The sequence below is a fragment of the Schistocerca gregaria genome, chromosome X, assembly GCF_023897955.1.
Source record: "Schistocerca gregaria isolate iqSchGreg1 chromosome X, iqSchGreg1.2, whole genome shotgun sequence".
Classification (NCBI taxonomy): domain Eukaryota; kingdom Metazoa; phylum Arthropoda; class Insecta; order Orthoptera; family Acrididae; genus Schistocerca; species Schistocerca gregaria.
In genome coordinates this window covers 686,219,563-686,244,967 of record NC_064931.1, presented here as the reverse complement: position 1 = coordinate 686,244,967, position 25,405 = coordinate 686,219,563, and the positions used below count along the sequence as shown (strand labels likewise).

At 36.9% G+C, this 25,405-nt stretch overlaps 1 protein-coding gene across 1 annotated transcript in view; it reads left to right on the top strand.

Annotated features, from left to right (window-relative positions):
* Positions 1-25,405, top strand: part of LOC126299514 (collagen alpha-1(XI) chain-like) — a 497,414-nt gene that overhangs the window by 312,947 nt on the left and 159,062 nt on the right. Inside the window, exons 8-9 of the mRNA XM_049991477.1 lie at positions 2,002-2,112; positions 14,959-15,094. Of these exons, the coding sequence (XP_049847434.1) occupies positions 2,002-2,112; positions 14,959-15,094 (247 nt within the window). The remainder of the gene's footprint in view (positions 1-2,001; positions 2,113-14,958; positions 15,095-25,405) is intronic.

The following is a 25,405-nucleotide window of genomic DNA, read 5'->3' as shown; positions in this document are numbered from 1 at the left end:
GTAGTACCAGTGTGTGTCATACGTAGCTCACACATACTGTTAGAAGTTTCATCAGTGGCGTGTAATCATGCATTATGGGTTGCTGAAGATACTTCAGATATGAAAGAAATGCAATGTATATAACAGACACTCAAAATGTAAATAATTTAGGAGTAAAGAAGACCACTCACTGAATAACAGAAGCTTTGACTCATCAACAGGCACACACAAAAAAGAAAGAAAACTTACTATCTTTCAGAGTCGGTCCTTTCTTGAGCGAGAGCACAAATACACACACATGCATGCACACATGTGTGCACATACACCTCTGTGCCCCTACATAGTGGCAGCTGGATGCACAGTGTCATGACTGTGTGTGCTGTAGCTCAAGAAAAGATTAATTCCAAACACTAGCAAGTTTTCATTCTCCTTTGTTTGTGCCTGTCTATGACTCAACACTTTTGCTATTTAGTGAGTGGTTACCTTCACTCCCAAATCCTTTACATTCTACCAGAACTTTCCTGCTGTATTTGCAGACACACGAAATCTCTTTATTTAGTCACAAAGGTGATAACCAAATCAAAAGAAAATCACAGCTGATTTCAGTGACTGAGTAACTTTCAGTTGATACCATAGTTACACATACATAATTTAATGTTCAGCTTCAAGCATTGCAGTATAGCCACATTAAACATTCAAGTGAGTGTTGTAGCAGATAACTGTGCTCTAGATATTGACAACAAACTGATATTAATGTTCTAATATGACCACGTATCTGCTGACAGTAAGGATAAATCATTGCTGCATCGTGAAATATGATAAAAGTGAAAGGAAGTCAAAGCTGTACAAACATGTGAAATGTATAAAAACTATTTTGAGCCCCAAGAGAAAGAAGACATGAAAGTAGGCAGGAACCCAATGAATGAATAAGCGTATGGCATTGGTGGCCAGGAGACGCCTCACGGGGCAGTTCGGCCACCACTACACAAGTTAACGCCACTAAGGTGACTTTCGAGTGAATGAGGATGAAATGATGATGAAAGACACAACACCCAGTCACCTCAAGGCAGAGAATATTCCTGACCCCGCTGGGAATCGAACCAGGGACCCCATGCGCGGGGAGCGAGAACGCTACCGCAAGACCACGAGCCACTGATTGGAACCCAATGTTACATTTGCAACAGGCAGCTGCAGACAAACAGTTTATACCACATTATTCACATTTCATTTGTTTTGTTTAAATATAATCATGCAATTGTCTATGTTATTGCCTATACTTAGTAAGCAACAATTTCAGAAACCAACTTGTGTCTTCCACAGTCAATTAGTGCAATCTTTTTGGTCTTCCTTTCTCCTGAAATTAAAAAAAGTTAAGGTGATAACTAAAAAGTACCAACAAAACACTGAGTTTGTATTATTAACCATTATGTTAGGCCTTTCCTGTATGAATAGCAACTGTTGGCTAAAAAGTTTGTTCAGATCTTTTTTAAAATATGTCCTTGAATTATATCTGCTGAACAGTTTGAGTTAAACCCACAGCTTAAAGCCACAGTTGCCATATCAAAATCTGTTGCATATATGTTTTTAGTAAAGTATTTAGTAGCTTAAGTACACAAACTTATCTTTATTCAATTTTTATTATAACATTTTTTTCCCAGAATTGTTGTTTTGAACATATTAGACATAACCATACATATTTCCTTCAGATGGAAAAGCAAATAAATAAATTAGGGAGTATAAACAGAGGGTACACAATGTTGAGCAAAGCACAAAAAAATTTACATAGGTACAATGGACAGAAATCTGTACTTAAGATGAGAAAGTATTTAATTCCACAAATACACTGTAGTTTCGTTTTAAAAAACAAAGAGAAGAGAATAGTTTAGTTTCATTAAATTTCTGGTGTATTATATTTCATTTAATCAACTGCTAAAAAGAAAATGGACCTTCAAAACATATACACTACACCTCAAGAATCACCATTTTACAAGCTGAATGATCTGTGGCTTTTCATCTTTTCAGATGGCTATGAGAGGATCTGAAGGCCCAATGGGATTAACAGGCATTCCCGGGCCTGAAGGTCCTGTTGGTCCAGAAGGACAGAAGGGAGAACCTGGGGACATTGGAGAACCGGTGAGGTTACAAAAACATATAAACAATGTATTTTGCATATTTGCGCATTATTTATTTACCATTTATTACAAGTCTGTGACATTCGCTAGCTGTGGTTAGCTAGGCTTCATCAAAAGTTTCGAAACTTATACATTACTATATGAATAACACATAGTATTACAACAAATTTGAAGAGATTAATCCTTTTAAGATAGATAAGTTTAATCTGCTGTTGACAGTTTAGTCCTCTGACAGATTTACTAGTTTTGGAGAAAATTCTGTAAATTTAGTCACCTTCTTCACTGTCAAAAAAACATGAATGGAGTATAGTGTATGTATTTTTACATCTGTAGAAATTTTGTTTTTCAACCTCTCCAGTGGCAGGATCTGCACTTCCATGAGTAGTGATCTGAACAATTTCAGGGCAATGTTCTGGACAATTGACAGATTGGTACATTTATTCTCTCTTTTCTGCAGGTGTTGTACTCATGTATCTCATGCCTCTTGCTGAAGGAATTTAGATTTTCCTTAACATCAAGGAGACACAACAATACTTAATGACTAAAACAGTTATTGTTCCCATTGCTGTGAATAATGGCCTACAGTGTTCCTGCCTCCTGCTTGATGTTATGATCATTATTGCTTTGATTTTTAGTAATAATACTTTCATGCAGTCTGTAGAGTGACCTTTATTCAGGGATGTAAAAATTTTAACTCACCATATATTGTATTTATGAACTGTTTGTCTTTATCTGTACCACTCCAGAATTATTTACAGAAAACCATTTTCAACAAATGTATGACACAAGAAACAATGGCAGTTTAATGCTTCCATCTCATAGACTAAAACTCTACTCCCAGACTATTCATTACATGGCTATAAAAATTTATAATAAATTAAAAATGAAAAAATTTCACACTATTGAACTACGTTTACTGATGATAAGATTATGTGCCATCCTAGTGCAAAAATGTTATTATTCACCCATGGAATTTATAATGATGATGAAGATTTCTCTGTAGAGTAATAAACAAATGTGTAGTGATTTTTGTACATTAAGGTTGTTTTTATTCTTTGTGCCACACATTGTATATATATCTGGCACATTATCTATCTTGATGAGTCTCCTGTACTTTAAATCAATTATTTATATATGTATATCATGAGATAATAAGATTGTGATTCTGCTTCTGGCCCTATAGTAACAGGCCAGAGCCAGTATAGCTGTGAAACAATGGGTAATATGCTATTAGGAGATACTGATCAGTTATTACATGTTTCAGTTTTCTTAGGAGATATGTGACACCTGACAGTTTGTCATACACATGTGCAGTGTGTTCTTGCCAAGTGAGATTGCTGTCTGTCATGAACCCGAGAAGTTTACAACCCCTGCACGGTTTAGGCCCCCTTTATCACCGAGGTTGCATACCAATTATTGTGTTTTTTCTTCATTGACTTTAATTTTGTTTGTAACAGATCATTGTTTTGTCACATCAAACAACTCATGTGCTTCTTCTTGAGCCCGGCAGCCATTGATGCCCTTTCAGTACAATGTTGTTACCTGCAAATTGCAAGAACTGTTCATGAGAGCTTGAGTCTTTTCCATAAACTAGAAACAGAGCAGGTCATTTTCCAATCGTTGTGGCATGCTGTATTCCAACTTGTGTTCACACAGTAGTGCTCCTTAACTGATGTGTTCTGCCCTTCTGCTTTCCCAATAAGATCTGAGGGTTAGCACAACAGTTAGTGTCAAATTATTTTTCCAATCAATGGTCTTCCCTTCCCTGAAATTTTTTCTTGTTATTCAGGATAATATTATGGTTCTCTCTTTCTTTGTCCCCATTTACTACCACATGTGTAGGTGGTTTCTTTTTGGTTTTATGCTTATTCATGAAGTAAATAGTGGTTATGTTCAATTAAATTAGTTAAAGGTGTTGTCAAGACAATAATTAAAATATCAGTTCAAAAATTAAAATAAAGAATACAATATTCAGATTATATTTATCTTATTGACCAAATATTGTTTGTACAATTTATCATTTATTTTTGTATATTACAACATTCTCCAAGGGATTTCTTTCACTCTTTTAATGGTCCTGCATCTACTATCATTCTCTTCACTGTCACTGATATCTTGTCATACTATTGATACTGACAGGATGACATCTACAGTAGGAGGCTTGGAACTCACCTGGCCACTTACATCTATAAGCTTTTCAATATCTGCTTAAAAAATTTTAAAAACCATAATGAATAACATTATAACAGATTTAGTTAATGTTCATGCTACAAGGGATGACCGACTTCACATATAACCGGACAGGTTTCTGTTAGCTACTTTAAAATATCACCTTTACAATAATTAATCCCTCATTAAAGTTTGCACAGTTCCAAAACTATGAAAGAAAACATGACAAACTGCATTGTAACAAGTCTTTTGATACAAAAACTTCATATTTCATAACTCTTCCAACATAGATGTTGCAACACTTCTTGCTCTCCATTACAACGTTCCTCCCAGCAAGGCACCTGTGCATTAAATGGTAACAGTTTAGAGGGGATGCACAAATATTGATGAATCATTGGATTCATTCCTAACATACTTAATTATTTATAACACAAAATATGGTTAAAACTGCAAATTAGGTCACACATGCTGGAGGTGCAATTCCTTCTTATACATTGAACAGTACTTACAAAGCGACTACAAAAAATAGGTCCTATTTGTGTGCTTGGGTTTTAAATTCCCTTCTTAATTTCTGTATTTTGAACATAAAAAATTAGTTAATCCGCATATGCTCTGTATCAAGATTTTGAACAAAATAAAATAAATTACTGTAAATAGAAAAACTGGGGCAACTAAACTATTGGGTTAATATTGACAATATTGAGTTTCATAGTTTTCAAAATTTATAAAGTACCATGTAAAAACAAAAATATATTTTAATATATCAATACAAGTTGTATCAGGTGAACTAGAAGTATGTTAGTGTTCATCATAACACATTATTTATCCATGTTGTCCATTCATAAACACATTGATAGATTGCATCACCTGAGTGATGACATGGTATTGATACAGTGTTTAAACTGACAAAAAAGTAGCATGAATTATTGAAGAATACAAAATACTCTGCATATGTGGGCAAGTGTGCATAGGAAACATTAAAAGAAGCATCAACATCTGACTTGAAGACCAACAACCACTATCATCCGGACATCACAAATCAGTAATTAGTTGTAGATAATGCACTGGGACTGGAGACCTGCCAAACATGAGTCTCCAGTATTATAGTTGTACCTAGATCAAATGATTACTCTTGTTGCATGTACAGAAAAGCTACATAAATACAAAATCATTTTTAAACAGAAAAGAAAAAACACTGAAATTAGACAAGTTATGAAGCTTAGTGCTAAATAAAGCAAATAGCTCCAAATTGTCTGATCCATAACACGCATTTGCATCACAATATGATCTTTGGTAGTGGATGGATCATGACAACTCAGCTGTTGTGCAGTTACATTTAATTTGTTGCTTTCATTTTATAAGGTGCATTTTATGACTCTGTCATTTCCCTACATTTTGGTACTTTTTATTACTCTCCTGATTATTGGTTTTGTACTTTCCAACATTTCTATCAACCTGAGATGTTATAACACAACACCTCTTTTAGAAATTCTGCAGAGGAATTGTTTTTGAGTACATGATTTTCTTATACCAGTTGTGATGCAGATGTTTCAGTAGATTATTTTAACTTTCTGAGTTTAAGTGAAAAATCTTACTTGTGTTTTAACTATGTCCATGGATGATATAAATTTCCCAACTGTGCTATCTGGATTGTAAATTTGCTCCTGTGATTCTTCATTTAAAAATTGTCTAAAAGCCTTCAGTTCCACTTTTTTAGACTGATGGTTTGTTATTGTGTAAGTCATTACTCCTATCTTATGTAGTGGTACTAATTATTTGTACTGATTCTGATAGGCAGTATTTATTATGTGATCTATAGTGGACTTTGTACAAGAAATTTCTCATGTAAGGTAACATATTGTGATTTCTAGGTTCTCAGACACTAATATACTCATTATGTTATTTCTTGCACTATGTGCAATTTTGAGGCCTTGAAGGAAGATTTTTGAGCCTTCATCAGGATACCTCTGTGGGCATACTACAGTTATTTAGAATGCTGATATTTCTATAGCTGATGTTCCAAAATCTTTCACTCTGTTTAATAACTAATGGTTTAGACCAATATTGCTTTATAATAAAGATGAAGCTTCCATCACAGTGACGTTGTTGTTTGAAAGTTTAGAGTGTAAGTCATACTTTTCTGTATTTACTTTTAGTAATTTATTTTTTCTAATATACTGTTCCTGTGGATTTAAGACTGTACAGGGTGCAAAACATATGGAACCATTCCTTAATTGCTATACACATTTCTTGAAATTTTTTACACAATTCACTTTAACAAAAGGCAGTATTATGCAGTATTTTATTACCCTACACATTTTAAAAATATGATGTTAACTGCTGCTTAAGTTTTACTTTTCTAGATACTCCCTTACTGTATAGGTACTTGAACAAGTAATCCTCCATGGTTGATTTGAAATTATTTGTCTTAGTTTTTGTTTTTGTGGGTTTTGGTAATGCATCATATCAACCTCGTGGCCAGCATGGGAAAACATTGCAGAGCATACATTGCTATCCATGATGATTGCGCACCCCATTAAAATCCACACCCTGCCTTTTGTAATTTCCAAAGGATTATAAAAATCCTAGTGATGAATAAAAGGTTCTTTCAATTACATTATGTACTGCATTGTAGCATTTATTTCTGTGTATGTTACAAGTTTCATCAGGATATATTTCTTGGCACTGACACAACATGTGAAAGTTATTTTTAACCTTAATTTTTCTCTTTATTTTTAAATATCAGTCTTGATCACACAAATTTGACGATTCACAATTACCAGTTCGATCTACTTCCTTCTCCAAATCATAAAATATTCTTATGTAGGTATCAACAACAACATCTATATATTTAGTTACATAGTAAGTGCTCAAGTTCCTCAAGTTGAGCACTTACTATGTAACTACATACACTGAAGTGCCAACGAAACTGGTATAGGCATGCATAGTCAAATACAGAGATATGTTAAGCAGTCAGAATACAGTGCTGCAGTTGGCAACATCTGTATAAGACAACAATGTCTGGCACAGGTTTTAGATTGGTTACTGCTGCAACAATGCCAGTTATCAAGATTGAAGTGAGTTTGAATGCAGTGTTATCGTCGGCACATGAACGATGGGATGCAGCATCTCCGAGGTAGTGATGAAGTGGAGATTTTCCCATATGACAATTTCACAAGTGTACCATGAATATCAGGAAGCCAGTAAACATCAAATCACTGATATTGCTGTCGCTGGAAAAAGATCCTGCAACAACAGGACCAATGACAACTGAAGAGAATCATTCAACATGACAGAAGTGCAACCCTTCCACAAATTGCTGGCCATCAACAAATGTCAGCATGTGAAACGTTCAATGAAACATCATTGATATGGGTTTTCAGAGCCAAAGGCCCACTCGTGTACCCTTGATGACTGCATGGCACAAAGCTTTATGCTTCCCGTTGGTCCATCAACACCAAATTTGGACTGTTGATGACTGGATACATACTGCCTAATCGGACAAGTGTCATTTCAAATCGTATCAAGTGGATGGACGTATACCATTCTGGAGACAACCTCATGATCCATGGACCCATGTCAGCACGGGACTCTTCAAGCTGGTGAAGGCTCTGTAATGGTGTGGGGCATGTGAAGTAGGAGTGATATGACTCTTATAGGTGACACATATGTAAGCATCCTGTCTCATCACTTGCAACCATTCATACTCATTGGGCATTTTGATGGACTTGGGCAATTCCAGTAAGGACAATACAACACCCCACATGTCCAGAATTGCTACAGAGGGGCTCCAGGAACACACTTCTGAGTTTAATCATTTCCATAGGCCACCAAACTCCCCAGACATGAACATTATTGAGCATATCTGTGATGCCTTTCAACATGCTGTTCAGAAGAGATCTCCACCCTCTTGTAGTCTTACGGATTTAAGGACAGCCTTGCAGGATTCATGGTGTCAGTTCTGTTCAGCACTACTTCTGACATTATACTTACATGGAAATGGTGTCTGTTCTTTCGGACGTGTCTAAAAGAACCGACACCATATTCATATAAATATATAGTTCTGACGGATGCACACATATTCTTTGAACTCTTACAGGACTTGGTAAGAATGTCTTCCAAGAGGATTGAGTGTGTTGAGGTGAGACACTACAAATGTAGTGTGTGGACATACAAAGTGAGAATGAGGGTCTCACGGGAGGCATGCACGAGATAGACCCTGAAGTCACCCTATCCACTGTGCCCTCGGTGGCTCAGATGGATAAAGTGTCTGCTATGTAAGCAGGAGATCCCAGGTTTGAGTCCCAGTCGGGGCACACATTTTCACCTGTCCCCGTTCATCTATATCAACGCCCATCAGCAGCTGATGGTATTAATATAATTCTAATTACTTCAGACATTAGTCAAGTCCATGGCATGTAGTGTTGTGGCACTTGTGTGTGCCCACAGGTGGCCCACACAATATTATGCAGGTGTACCAGTTTCCTTGGCTCTTCAGTGTATATAGATTTTGATGTTGATTCCTACATCAGAATATTTTGTGATCTGAAGAGGGCAGTAGCCAAAACAAGTAACTGTGAATTGTAAAATTTTTGTGATCAAGACTAACCTTTTGTCTTCATTGATTAACTTTTGTACAACAGTGTACTTCCCTGCATGATGATCTTTGGCCTACCCCTTCCATTAGTCTATTAATCTGTTGCTGTCATCTAAATGATTTCACACTTGCTCCTCATTTTTCCCAAACACCATATTTCAATACCAAGTGAACATAAGCAAAATATATGGTCCTGAGATTATCATATAATATATAGTTTCTTAGTATTTGTACTGGCTGTTTCATAATGAATATCTGAATTTTAAGGCTTCATAACATTTATTACATTCAACTTACAATAACAAATAATACATCAAATGACAGAGCAGCTCTAACAGTTTTCCTTACAAGTGTTCAATGTGAGCATCATTCATCACACAGGTGCACATTAGTTGATAGGCAAGGTCTTTTCAAATCTTAATTTGTGTGTCTGAAGTAATTATTGCAACAACTGCTTCAATCCTATTTCTTAAGTCAGGTAGATCAGCTGGTAGAGGAGGTACATACAAGTGATCCTTTATGTTTGGTTATTCCAGTACTATATGTTTCAGTTCACCGCAGCTCTGTTAGACCATGATACAACAGCTATTTCATATGTTGTATCACTTCACCTACTTACCTGGGGTGAAGTGATACAAAGGTTTTTTTTAAAAAAATAGGTAAAGAAAATAAGGAAATTAAAAAGAAGAAAGACACTCCTAACATAGATCTAATCAGCCATTGGCATAAATAGATTTTTTTTTAAATTTATATGTGTTAATATGTTTTTAATTTGCAAACTGTATCACTTCACCTATTTTATGGTATCCATTCACCCTGGAAATTTTTTACACTCTGTTTTTCTGATCAAACTATTTGAATCAAAGTGCTCTACTACATTCACTACTATATTCTTTGCAACAGTCTTATATTGCTTCCAAACACTTCTTTGGTAATTCCTGTAATTAAGATGTTGGTGTTGTGTGCAAATTGATAATTTTCTGTTACTACTGTTCGTATCTAGAGGCTTTACTAAGGAAGATACTGTGGTTATTGTGGGTGGGGCGGGCAACAGCATTGACAGAGATCCGGGGTACAGCATAGAGTGTGACCTGGCAAATATTGCATCGGTATCGAGTCATACCAGTGTTGGGTTTGTGTCGGTTCTGCAGCGCCACAACCGGCCTCATTTGAGCTCTTCTGTCAGGAGAGTTAATTTGGAGTTGGAACATCTACTTGGATCTGATGCAGGGTCACACATTGGTGTGGTTCCTGTTGATTCACTCTGTAGGTGGAACTATACTAGACATGGCCTACACCTCAACAAGAAGGGGAAGGGTAAACTGGCTGGGCTGATAGCAAGAAATTTAAAGGGGGAAGGAACTACATCTCATGGTGGTAACTCTTTTTTAGTGTAAGATCAGTGTCCAGTGGGAAAATCAGCCAGGCAAGTACTACAGATGTTAAAAAAGTTCAAGATACTCGCAAAAGTAAAATGAAAAATGTTAGTATATTTCATCAAAATATTGGGGGATTGAAGAATAAAACTGATGAGCTTCTGCTTTGTTTAGAAGATATAGAAACTGAGAATGTAATAGATGTACTATGCCTGTCTGAGCATCACATTGTCACTGATATGCAAAAGGTTATCATCAATGGGTACAAATTAGCTGCACATGTAAGTAGAGATAATATGATGAGAGGAGGAGTTGCCATATATGTCAAAAGCTTCCACAGTGTAAAACATTTAGAAACTAAAAATTTTTGTGTAGAGCAACATATGGAAGCATGTGCCACTGAACTAAAACTAAATGATGGCACTTTCATAATTGTAACAGTGTATAGGTCCTCCTCAGGGAATTTCCAGCTATTCCTAGAAAACTTGGATGCTTTGTTGTGCTACATGTCGGACAGGGGGAAGCAAATTTTCATTTGTGGGGATTTCAATGTTGATTCCCTGAAAGAGTGTGATAGGAAGAAAGACCTTGTAGTATTACTCAGTTCTTTCAATTTGAGCTCCGTCATTGATTTTCCTACTCGGATAACAAAGAACAGCAGGACATTGATAGATAACTTTTTTATAGACCAAGATAAGTTCAAGGACATAAATGCTTATCCTGTTGAGAATGGTCTTTCAGATCATGGTGCACAGCTGGTTACAGTACATGGCATAGCTCCATGCAGTATAACAAATCAGAATTTCAAAGCAGTGCGTTCAATTAACAATATAAATACTGCAAACTTTAGGGAAAGACTAAAGGAGCTAGACTGGGATGAAGTGTATATGGAACCCGATGCAAACTTGAAATATAACTTATTTCACGATACATTTTTAAGGGTATTTGAAAATAGTTTTCCCAAGAAAACAGTGAAACATGATTCCAAGAAAACATAAAAAACCTTGGCTAACTAAAGAAATAAGAATATCTTGCAACCGTAAAAGAGAACTGTATCTAACAGCAAGAGGGAGTACTGACCCCGAAATTGTTCAATATTATAAAAACTATTGTGCGGTACTAAGAAAAGTTATTAAAAAGTCCAGAAGCATGTGTATCATGTATGAGATCAGTAACTCAGGGCAACCAAGAGCACAGGAAGACTTTAGAGCCATAAAACTGAATGACAAGTGTACTAACAAACAATCTGAAACTGGAAATATTTTCAATAATCATTTTTTAAATGTTGTGGAGAAAGTAGGATCTAGATCTTTACTAGAAGAGGCAAGGCTTCTAATAGAAGAGGCCATACCTGTGCAGTTTGAAACAACTGTATTTCCACGAACCTCTCCCTCTGAAATCAGTAAAATAATAAACTCACTGAAAAGTAAAAGCTCTTACGGAATTGATGGCATTTCCAGCAAGATACTTAGAGCTTGTTCCCCACAGATAAGTAGGATTCTCAGCCACGTATGTAATACCTCTTTGGAGCAGGGTGTTTTCCCCGATAGACTGAAATATGCCATTGTAAAACCATTGCATAAAAAGGGGGATACGTTGGATGTCAACAACTATCGCCCAATCTCTCTTCTGACAGCTCTATCAAAAATTTTTGAGAAAGTAATGTATTCAAGAGTAGCCTCCCATATATGTAAAAATAAAGTACTAACAAAATGTCAGTTTGGTTTTCAGAAAGGCTTTTCAACAGAAAATGCTATATACACTTTCACTGATCAAATATTAAATGCTCTGAATAACCGGACATCACCCATTGGTATTTTTTGTGATCTCTCAAAGGCCTTTGACTGTGTAAATCATGGAATTCTTTTAGATAAGCTAAATCATTATGATTTGAGGGGGCAGTGCACAAATGGTTTAATTAATACTTAACTGGAAGAATGAAAGAAGTTGAAATAAGTGGTTCATGTAATGTTAATACAACAGCTGATTCCTCAAACTGGTGGGCTATCAAGCACGAGGTCCCACAGGGTTCGGTCTTAGGTCCTTTACTGTTCTTGATATACATTAATGACTTACCATTCCATATTGATGAAGATGCAAAGTTAGTTCTTTTTGTTGATGATACAAGTATAGTAATAACATCCAAAAACCAAGAACTAAGTGATGTAATTGTAAATGATGTTTTTCACAAAATTATTAAGTGGTTCTCAGCAAACAGACTCTCTTTAAATTTTAATAAAACACAGTATATACAGTTCCATACAGTAAATGGCACAACTCCAGTAATAAATATAGACTTTGAACAGAAGTCTGTAGCTAAGGTAGAATTTTCAAAATTTTTAGGTGTGTCCATTGATGAGAGGTTAAACTGGAAGCAACACATTGATGGTCTGCTGAAACTTCTGAGTTCAGCTACGTATGCTATTAGGGTTATTGCAAATTTTGGTGATAAGAATCTCAGTAAATTAGCTTACTATGCTTACTTTCATTCACTGCTTTCGTATGGTATCATATTCTGGGGTAATTCATCGTTGAGTAGAAAAGTATTCATTGCTCAAAAACGTGTAATCAGAATAATTGCTGGAGCCCACCCACGGTCATCTTGCAGACATCTATTTAAGGATCTACGGATCCTCACAGTATATATATTCACTTATGAAATTTGTTGTTAATAATCCAGCCCAGTTCAAAAGTAATAGCAGTGTGCATAGCTATAACACCAGGAGAAAGGATGATCTTCACTATGCAGGGTTAAATCTGACTTTGGCACAGAAGGGGGTAAATTATGCTGCCACAAAAGTCTTTGGTCACCTACCAAACAGCATCAAAAGCCTGACAGATAGTCAACCAACATTTAAAAATAAATTAAAAGAATTTCTAGATGACAACTCCTTCTACTCATTGGCTGAATTTTTAGATATAAATTAAGGGAGGGAAGAAAACTAACTTAAGCATTAGTATCATGCAATATTTTGTGTAATGTAATATCTTGTACAGACATCTTTCATTAACCTGACACATTCCACATCATTATGAAGTGTTGTATTCATGATCTATGGAACAAGTATTAATCTAATCTAATCTAATCTAATCTAAATAACGTACACATAGTAACAATGGGATTGAAATCAATATAGAACTGTGGGGAACTCCGTGTCTGACCACTAATAAATCTGACTGATGGGTGCTAAATGTACCATTTATAACATGTGTTATCTCTACCAACTGTTTCCTTTCATGGCTGCATGATTTAATCCATCCAACAACTCCAGCAGAAATTTGGACATTTTTTCCAGCACCATTTCCATGAACAAAAAACAAACTAAACAATTTTTCCAAACTGCTCATCTGGTATAGATAACCACACACATTTGTATGTACATATCAAATATTTATTTACTACAGAACTAGGCAGAGAAAGGAGGCAGAGGGGGGGGGGGGGGGGGTACTTTATATACCAGCAGCATTCTGCCAGCAGATTTTCAGAAACACAGCCACGTGGAAAGCACCCCAGTCAATCTAACTACAACCGCTGTTAGCTGAGGCAACAATTGAAGGATAGCTAGCACGCCAGTAATCTGATGAACAGCTGTGTTGCTACTAGCAAAAACTAAACATGGGATACTCCATACCCCAGTGCAATTGCTGGAGGGGTAATGCTACGTAAGTTCTCTCTCTCTCTCTCTCTCTCTCTCTCTCTCTCTCTCTCTCTCTCTCTCTCTCTCTCTCTCTCTTGCATTAATTGAAGTGAAAATTCTAAATCTGTTAGTTACCAGGGACCTAAGACCTTGCCTTTGTGTGTCATTTCTCTAACTGCACAAGATAATTTACAGAAAACATTTTTAGAACTGTCTCACGTGAGCCCCTGTCCTTGGTCTGCAGAATCTGCAATTATGTCACCAGATATTATCATCTTTTTTGTGCAATAAATATAGTCTTCACAGTCATCTAACCTATCCTTGCAATATATATTTCACTGCCATTCTCTTCTGGTTTCAGTCAGCTTTCTGTTTCTAGCTAACTCAAGTGATCTTTTTTTGCTGATACAAATTGATGTCAATTTAAACTTTGTCCAAAAACAACATTCATCATATGGCTTCACCAATTGTAAAAAACATCATCATACTTACCTGCCCCATGTTCTTCACCTCATCAATTCAAATAAATTTAAATTTCATTTCACTGTTATTTGTCATCAATGCAGCAGTCTTAGGAAAAAAATTTCCAATGAAAGGCATTAATTAACCACCATGAAGAAAGATGTCATGTAGAACTAACATAAGTGGCCATACAATAGATTCATTGGCAACAGTTCATCGTGATGAGCTGCCTTGTTCCATTTCTTCCTTGTCTTCCCCTCTCCCCCCTCCCCTTTCCCCTAGCATTATTCACAGTGAGCTGGCCAGATGCTCACTGCTAAGATGTGAGCACGAGCCAACTCGTACCAGCAGACTGGTGAACAAGCCTAAATTGCACTATGTACAGGATCATATAAACAAATTTAGTATTCTGAGAGCCCATCTCTCCATGGAATGAGAAGCATATTTGATAGTCATAATACCTATAAAACCTATTTCTATCTTAAACTGAACAACAGAACTGATTTTCAGAAATTATATGTAGATTCAGATGCACATAGCCTGATGTTTTATATAAACTACTGAAAGAGATGATAGATAATCACCTCCACATCATTTCATTTCAGGGTCCACGTGGTCTGCGGGGAATGATGGGGCTACCAGGGAGAGAGGGAAGAAGAGGAAGGCCAGGCAGGGATGGAGAACGTGGCATCACAGGACCAATGGGCATGAAAGGTGAACAAGGGATACAAGGGCAACCAGGTGAGTAATCCATCTTTCAAACAATCTCAACCCACGAGATATAATTCAAAAATGTTTTTTTGAAATGCACCATGTATTGAAACAAGTGAGAGTTGCAGCATAATAGTAAGCTAGCATTCAAATTCTTTTGAAAATTGCATAGTTCTGCATAGCTAGTACTAATATCTTGTTGATGGAGTGGAAAGAATGTTGTTCTTTAAGATAGAAGAATTTCTACGCATTTCTGCTACAAACATATTTTCTTCCATTCTGGTTGTCAGGGATTGACCGCATTTTTTAATATATGCTACAGACACAATAAGTCTGTTACAGTCTTTCAAGTTATTTACATATCAAGTTAAGTCCTTTCCACAATAGATTATCAGACTGCACAATATGATATCAACTGAGTACTTCCACACAATGTTTTATAGCGGCTTAAAGTGGATGCGCAATAAATTCCAACATTTTAATGAACTCAGTGGATACTCTTTCATGTATTTTTTTGAAAAATTATAGTCACTTCTCAATTCTCATGTGCTTTGTTTATTGTGGGTGATCAAATGCCATAGAAGCTGATAATGTGTATAGGTAAGACAGCATTTATTTATTTACCAAACTACTCACATATTTTTACATAATACTGTGAAGTATGATACAGGAAAGGTAAATGCTTGCAAGAGACATTAAGACTGTGTGTCTTATTACTCCTGTTACAACCAATGACCTCATCAGTTTGGTCCCTTAGGAATTCACACACATTCCTGTTACAGTGGGCAATACTACAGAAGTGTGTTGCATTTAATTTAAATGATATTTATTAACACACCTGGGTGATCATCTAAGGCAACTATGGTGACTAACATGAAGCTCATTATATATATAAGAGACTGATTATGCCTTTCAACATTCAGTCTAGAGCATTGTCCCCCTTATAAAATTCCACCATGATCCCCTATTCAGTGCTAACATTGGTGCCTCTCCTGATGTTAAGCCTATTACTTCAAAATCATTCTTAACCAAATCCAGGTACCTTCTCCTTAGTCTGCCCCGACTCCTCCTACCCTCTACTGCTGAACCCATGAGTCTCTTGGGTAACCTTGCTTCTCCCATGCGTTTAACATGACCCCACAATCTAAGCCTGTCTGCCCTGACTGCTACATCTATAGAGTTCATTCCCAGTTTTTCTTTGATTTCCTCATTGTGGACACCCTCCTGCCATTGTTCCCATCTACTAGTACCTGCAATCATCCTAGCTACTTTCATATCCGTAACCTCAACCTTGTTAATAAGGTAACCTGAATCCACCCAGCTTTCGCTCCCATACAACAAAGTTGGTCGAAAGATTGAATGGTGCACAGATAACTTAGTCTTGGTACTGACTTCCTTCTTTCACAAGAGAGTAGATCGTAGCTGAGAGCTCACTGCATTAGATTTGCTACACCTCACTTCCAGTTCTTTCACTATGTTGCCATCCTGTGAGAATATGCATCCTAAGTACTTGAAACCGTCCACCTGTTCTAACTTTGTTCCTCCTATTTGGCACTCAATCCGTTTAAATCTCTTTCCTACTGACATTACTTTCGTTTTGGAGATGTTAATCTTCATACCATATTCCTTACATTTCTGATCTAGCTCTGAAATATTACTTTCCAAACTTTCAATTGAATCTGCAATCACAACTAAGTCATCCGCATATGCAAGACTGCTTATTTTATGTTCACATATCTTAATCTCACCCAGCCAGTCTATAGTCTTCAACATATGATCCATAAAAACTATGAACAACAGTGGAGACGGTTGCAGTCTTGTCTTACCCTTGAAACTACTCTGAACCATGAACTCAATTTACCGTCAACTCTAACTGCTGCCAGACTATCCATGTAAAGACCTTTAATTGCTTGCAAAAGTTTGCCTCCTATTCCATAATCTCGTAGAACAGACAATAACTTCCTCCTAGGAACCCGGTCATATGCCTTTTCTAGATCTATAAAGCATAGATACAATTCCCTGTTCCACTCATAACACTTCTCCATTATTTGCCGTAAGCTAAAGATCTGGTCTTGACAACCTCTAAGAGGCCTGAACCCACACTGATTTTCATCAAATTGGTTCTCAACTAGTACTCGCACTTTCCTTTCAACAATACCTGAGAAGATTTTACCCACAACGCTGATTAAAGAGATACCTCTGTAGTTGTTACAATCTTTTCTGTTTCCATGTTTAAAGATTGGTGTGATTACTGCTTTTGTCCAGTCTGATGGAACCTGTCCTGACTCCCAGGCCATTTCAATTATCCTGTGTAGCCATTTAAGACCTGACATTCCACTGTATTTGATGAGTTCCGACTTAATTTCATCCACCCCAGCTGCTTTATTGCACTGGAGTCTAGTGACCATTTTCTCCACTTCCTCAAATGTGATCCTATTTCCATCATCATTCCTATCCCATTGTACCCTGAAATCTGAAACATTACTGATAGTATTTTCTCCTACATTGAGCAACTCTTCAAAATATTCCCTCCATCTGCCCAAGGAATCCACAGGATTCAGCAGCAGTTTTCCTGACTGGTCCAAAATACTTGTCATTTCCTTCTTACCTCCCTTTCAAAGACTGCTAATTACACTCCAGAAGGTTTTTCAGCAGCTTGACCCAAAGTCTCCAACCTGTTTCCAAAGTCTTCTCAAGATTTCTTCTTGGATACTGCAATTATCTGTTTGGCTTTGTTTCTTTCTTCAACATAACTTTCTCTGTGTACCAGAGTTCTACTATGTAGCCATTTTTGATACGCCTTCTTTTTCCTTTTACAGGCTGCCTTGACTGTGTCATTCCACCAAGCTGTTTGCTTCATCCTATCTTTACACACTACTGTTCCAAGACATTCTTTAGCCACTTCTATTACTGTGTCGCTGTACCTTGTCCATTCCTTTTCCAATGACTGTAATTGACTACATTCAACTAACTGGTACCTTTCTGAGATCACTGTTATGTACTTGTGCCTGATTTCCTTATCCTGAAGTTTCTCCACTCTTATCCTCCTACATATGGACCTGACCTCCTGCACTTTCAGACTCACAATCCCAGTTTCACTGCAGCTTAAATAATGATCAGTGTCATCAAAGAATCCCCTGAATACACGTGTGTCCCTCACAGCCTTCCTGAATTCCTGATCTGTTATTATATAGTCAATGACAGATCTGGTTCCCCTGCCTTCCCAAGTATACCAGTGAATGTTCTTATGTTTAAAAAAGGAGTTTGTGAATACTAAGCCCATACTGGCACAGAAATCCAAGAGTTATTTCCTGTTCCTGTTGGCCTCCATATCCTCTCCAAATTTACCCATAACCTTTTCATACCCTTCTGTTTGATTTCCAATCCTGGCGTTAAAATCACCCATGAGCTGAACACTGTCCTTGTCCTTTACTCTAACAACTACATCACTGAGTGCCTCATAAAAACTATCCATCTTATCTTGATCTGTCCCTTCACAATGCAAATATACTGACACAATCCTAATTTTCTTGCTAGACACTGTCAAATCTATCCACATCAGTTGTTCGTTTACATACCTTATTGCAACTACGCTGGGTTCCATTTCTTTCCTGATGTAAAGCCCTACACCCCATTGTGCTATTCCTGCTTTGACTCCTGACAGGTAGACCTCGTATTCTCCCACTTCCTTTTCTTTCTCACCCCTTACCCGAATGTCACTAACAGCTAAAACATCCAGCCCCATCTTACTTACAGCCTCTGCCAGCTCTACCTTCTTCCCAGAGTAGCCCCCATTGATATTAATAGCTACCCATCTCATTACTATTTGTTTGCCAAGGCGTATCTTAGGAGTCCCTGGTTTGTCAGTTAGAGGGGGGACTCCATCACCTCGAAAGGTCTGAGGCATTTTGCTCTGATTGTTGCCAGCATCATATTTAAAGTAGAAGGGAAGCACATTGCTAGCCTTACTTGCTCCGAGTCCCATTGAGTTTTACCCCTAATGGTTGAGGGACTACCCGGTGGATTTGGTAGTCTTTGCTGTATGAGCACAAAGGTGACCATGACTCAGAATATGTCTGAGATGCCCAGCCTTATTCCAAAGTAATTGGTATCCCGACTGTCGGGACCACTTACTTTGCCACTCATACGTTGCCCATGGTTCATGTACTAGGACATGACTGCAGGAACCCACATCATGAACCTTACTGACTTCAGTTCTTTTGTTACTGGTCTTACTGTGTACTTATAAGTGATCTTGGGCTGGTAGAAGCCTTTTATAATACATGGAAAATAGCTTCATGACAGATCTAAGAGTTTGGTATGATTCTGGATCATTGAGCTTAACAAAATTTCAGAAATATCATAAAATCATGTCTTTTGCTATTTTTTAAATCAAATATGCTATTGTAACATATTCTTTTCTTCTGTTGGCCTTAAGAATGGCAACCAGTATCATTCATATTCAAATTCCACTTTGTAATTGGATTTATCTGTTAGTCAACACACTTGAATTAACAGTAACTCCATAGCTCAAATTTCTCTGAGCACTTTTATTATACTTTCCTTTATACTATTCCAGTCCTTTATGTAAGTTTTATATTTTCTCTAAGCAGCTTTTGACACTAGGTGCTCTTGCAGTAGGAACCACCCTGGTATATGCCTGAAGTAATTTAGAGAAAAATCAGTATGGCTGGATGAGGATTTGGATTTCCACACTCCTGAATACAAGGCCAGTTTGTCCAAAAGTGGAACACCATTCAGTTGATTCCCAGAATAATCATTTCTGTTGTTCTTATGGCCCTTATTTGCACTTTAAAAAACTCTTAGCTTTTGGTAAGAGTCCATAAATATCCGTAGCTACAAGAGCTATTTGTCACTTTGATGTGATATTTTGCATGAACCCTCTGCATGTCTGATTATTGGCTTTAACTCTTTGGTACCTATCACAAGTTGAGAATTTTTTCCTTACCTCCTCCTCCCCCCCCCCCCCCCCTCTCTGCTCCCCCTCTCCTCCAGCAATAGTATAGAAACACATATTTTCCTGAAACTTTTGGATAAATTTTAGAGCCCAACAATGACAAAAACTTTCATGTACCTACTTAATCAAAGTATCTATATATTATTTCATTTATGGGCACAAGGCTGTGGTCCAAGGCATAAGTCTCTGTGTAGCATTTTGTCTTTCTGCCTCTGACAATCAGTGGCTTTAAAGACTCAGAAAACTGTTACAGAATCAAAACAAGCTCAGCAGGCTGAATTGTTTATATGTGTCTACACAATGGTCAGTTTATGCTGTCATGTGACCACTGCCCAAGATTGTGGAGTTGCACCAATGGAACTTGTAGAGGGAATACTTGACACTGCATTTTTCATGTAGCACTAAGGCCACAATTTGTCAAATTTCAGTCCTTCTTCTTTTCTGTTGAAATTGTTTTTGTGTTTTGAATTTCTGTGGCCTCTATGTACATCCTAGTGTAGTAATTATTAGATCTTGCTAAAACCAGTGTGTCAGAGAAATAAATCTGGCCTTGCCATGTGATAGCCATTGTACTTATGTTTGGAACAAGAATTTGGCATCAGTCTCTTTATATAACAATTTTTAACTTGTGTTTGTTGTACTACCTCAATGTGGTTCAGTTGACAGTACTTGAGTGTTTTAATCTACCCCTCCCTTCTTTGTTGTTGTTGTTACTGTCCACTATGCTAAAGTCTTTTCAAAAAAATTGAGAGAAGTAAGATTTACAATAAACTTTTTACTTATCTTTTCTTGCACAGTTGGCTCCAATTCTTCATGTCTAGGGGTGTGATTCTCGAAGCTGAAATTCTCTCTGTTCAATTGATCAAAATAATTTTGAACAATATTGCAGAATCTTTGTTTTTATGATAATTTATTGTCTCTCATTTTACTATATAACACTGTCTTTTGAATTTTCACATTAACAAAGCTGAAATTACATTCTTCATCCAAAATACAAAAAAAGTCTGATCACATGAGAGGGTTAACAATTTTTCTTGACAAATGAATTTATGTTAGTTTATGTTATTATTTTATAAATGAATCTAGAAATAAACATAATAAACAGTACTCGATTGTGTACTTAATAATAAAAATTTTAAGTGTACCAAATATTTCATAATTTCAAATTATTCTAAAAAAGAAAAAAACAATTTTAACTGTACATTCAGAGCTAGTACATATTGATTGTAACTATGAAAATAAGGTAATTTCTTTTCATAAATTTTGGCAGTATAATATATTATGTATAAAATTATATGAAATTTTTCAGAACAGCTGAGATAATATAGACCTGTCCAAAATTCAAAAAATATTACGGGTATCAACTACTACTGTTGAGGAAAAGTAATGCTATGGGAGGATGTCCCTTTACAATGTGTACATTCAAAAAATCAAATGGAAGTGTTTTCATTGCCAAAGCATAATGATGTATAATGCACTGGCTGAATATTACATTTGGAGTAACTTCTTTCTCCAGTTTGTGGGATCCAGAGCTAATGTCCAACATGGAAGATGCTCTGCATGTACAAACACCTACGTACTTTGATCAATGCATCTCATTTTCTCACTGAATTTCTTGACTAATTGTACTACTGGATGTACTAGTGTCTACTGCTTCAGAGAACAAGTATTTTATTTCAGGCTATCATCTTTTGTGTATTAGACATGGACAAACAGCTAGGATAAAGGTGCAATGCTGGTTACATCATCTAACTGCAGTTGCAAATAGATTGCTATCTTCAGAATGAGATTTTCACTCTGCAGCGGAGTGTGCACTGAAATGAAACTTCCTGGCAGATTAAAACTGTGTGCCCAACCGAGACTCTAACTCGGGACCTTTGCCTTTCACGGGAAAGTGCTCTACCATCTGAGCTACTGAAGCACGACTCACACCCGGTGAAAAATCCCCCAGGCTGTGGCTAAGCCATGTCTCCGCAATATCCTTTCTTTCAGGACTGCTAGTTCTGCAAGTTTCGCAGGAGAGCTTCTGCAAAGTTTGGAAGGTAGGAGACGAGATACTGGCAGAAGTAGAGCTGTAAGGACCGGGCATGAGTCGTGCTTCGGTAGCTCAGATGGTAGATCACTTGTCCGCGAAAGGCAAAGGTCCCGAGTTCGAGTCTCGGTCGGGCACACAGTTTTAATCTGCTAGGAAGTTTCACATTGCTATCTTATTTTGTTGAGTACCATTTCCAAAATATACAAACACATGTGATAAGACTGTTTGAAAGAGATATCTATTTTATCTTTTACATTTGTTACCCTCCTATAACTAGCTTCACAGCATCTATTAAACAAGACTTGATGAAATCCTTTCCTATTGTATGAGGTTTCATGGATTCAGGAATTTGAAGAGTGACACAGTATGGAATTTACGAACTAGCTTCTATTGACTGGAAAAGAAGCCTGAATGAATCCACGCATGAACATTTCAGTGCACCTTATTAGCATTTGTAGAATTCAATGTCTATGCCAGTGAACTTCGCATAACTTATTTCAAAGTGCAGTTTATATTATGGAGTACATTAATTTGCTGGGTTTCATACTTTGTCTTGTTAGCACTATACTGCACAGAGCACACTTGGGCTTTTTATTGGCTTATTAACTATCAAGGTAGGACCCATTGCAGAAAAGCTTCTTTCTATGATTAAGGCTCTTGGAAGAAGGAAAAATTGTATAAATCAAGAGCACTTAAGAGCAAGAAGTACCATAATGCAGTCTTGAAATAAAGTGCCATGAAAACATATCATTGTTACTCAAGAATAAAATGCAATTAATGTTTACTATATTGATGAGTCTGGAATGCATTTATTTGCAACTGAATGACTGCAGTTTATATTATGAAGTACATTCAGTATTCAGAAGTATGCTGTTCACATCATTTATTTAGCTGCATGTGACATAATCTCAGTGTCATCAGTATGGTATTGCTATACTTTGTTCATAGTAAGTTGAACACACATATTGACATTGAGCTACACACTACCTTTCAAAGGAAGCAAAACTAGCCAGGCTAGCAGCACCATTTTAAGTCCAAGAAAGAGTGAAACAGAGGTAATAAAAGTGTATTTCACAGTAGTATTAAGCCTAGTATGCACTGTGACACAAAGCTGCAACTCATTGTCATGGAAGTGCATCTAAACTGTAACTCAAATGGGTCTGCAACATTGTTTCTTCAGTCCAGGACACTATATATTGAATTTAGTGTTGCTGGACAGTACTTCACAGGCACTTTGAATCACACCCGAAAACTCAAATGGGTCTGCAACATTGTTTCTTCAGTCCAGGACATTATATATTGAATTTAGTGTTGCTGGACAGTACTTCACAGGCACTTTGAATCACACCCAAAAACAGGATTCTCAGACTCAGTGTTGCAGAGCATTCCCACCATGGATGTGAGTCAGATGCAAATGACAAGTGCTTGCTTTGCTGTGCCACCACACAGAATCCAGCGTGACAGATCACAGCATCTCATGTATTTCATAAATATTTCTGTTCATAAGTGCTTGCTGTCACCTAGTGACTGTCTGTATTCATTTGTGGCAGTTTGTTCTCATTAAGTATGGAGTGGAACAACAACAACAACAAAGAACTTAACAACTTGTAGATCCTTACAGGGAGAATCAGGAATTGTGGGATGCTAAGGCAGTACCTATCTCATAAAAGTAAAAATAAAATGATGATTGGCAATGAGTTATTAGTGGTTTTGGCTGTAAAATCACTGATTCAAAGAACATGCATACTTCAATGACAGTCTTTGATATACTTAGTTTATAATGAACACATTGAACTTGTAAAGGAATATCTAATTGCCAGAAAGTTCAAAGTTGTTGCCAGACTCACTTTGTGAGATGTTGTAGTTGTACAGTTTGTGTCCATTATTTATGATTCAGATACAACAGATGTTCAGTCTTCTCAAATGACATTTGACAAAAATTTTTGAACTGTCCATTCTTCCCTGCAAGCAGTTCACTGAAAAGATTATTTCTGCTTCTCGTTTTGACACTGGTATTACCCACTGATAACGACTTTTATCTCTTTTTTAAATGATGGTACAGCACAATAAATGTGTCACTTGCAATCTCCACTCACTCCAGCTGTGATCCTACATGCAATCCAACTGGAATCAGTGTGCATGTCACACAGCCATCCAGAGTGAACATGTAGGAATACCCTGCCTAATTTGATGTACCAACAGTAAGCAGAATATGTTCAGCATGTAGCCCTGTCAACCAGGACCAAAAAAGGTTGGCTGGAGGAAAAATTTGTGTACTCACAAACTTTTGTACAGTAGTAAGGGGAAGTATCACAAGGAGCGTACTAAAAATCCTGGCCTGTGGGATGTGAACATGAGAGTGAGAAGGTGGGGCTGGGCATTTAAATATAATTTAAATTTTTCTTGACTATCTCAAACACTGTGGCTTCTAGTGAAAGTATTTCCCAGTACAAAATTAAATCACATTAAATTTCCTGCAAAAACAAGTCCTATTCAACTTTTCTCTAAGACATTCCAGATTACGGAAAAAAATCACAGTTTATTAAAAATAGCACTTTAACGGTATACAATTAGTGTTTGTTGTTAAATAAAGTGAATTAAGACCAAATATCAATTGTGGGTATCACATATAAGTGCAGTAGAACTATATTACAGGACAAGTTGTCTTCTGGGGGTGTGATAGTCTGGCGAGGAGGTTGAGAGGTGGAGCGGGGAGGGGGGAATTGGGATGGAGATTAAATGCGTGAAGGAAAGCAAGTTACCTTATTGGGGTCACGTGCTTCCCTCCTTTGTAGGTCTGTGAACTGAAGAGCGTGTGAGCAAGTCTCCACTCTCTCTGCCCCAATATGTCACAAAAAGCCACTAAATGGTATTTCACAAAGTTATACCAATCCTTCCACAGCTTGCTATAGTATAACTGGCAACACAGTGTGCAGAGACTCCTGTGAGTGTTTTTATTCCGCAGAGTGTGTTAAAACTACAGTTGTTATATATATCAGTTACTAATAATACTAATGCAAGAAAAAGATATGGACAGTCCATATGTAAATCTCAGCACACTAATCTACACCGTTAAAGTTTGTTGAGCTTCTGATTACATTGTGGAGTTATTTACAGTGCATTAAGTGAGGACATATTTGCAGTTGCTAATTGAGCTTTATGTAAATATGTCCATGTGAACAATTGCAGAAAAGTGCTTAATTTGTAACTGTGGTGTTTTCAGTGACATATGCAGCGTTCATGAGAAAGGGGTTGGATTAGTAAATGTGCCATCTTGCTGCTGTCTGTCACTGACAGCAAATTGTGATACCATGTAACCAACCATGTT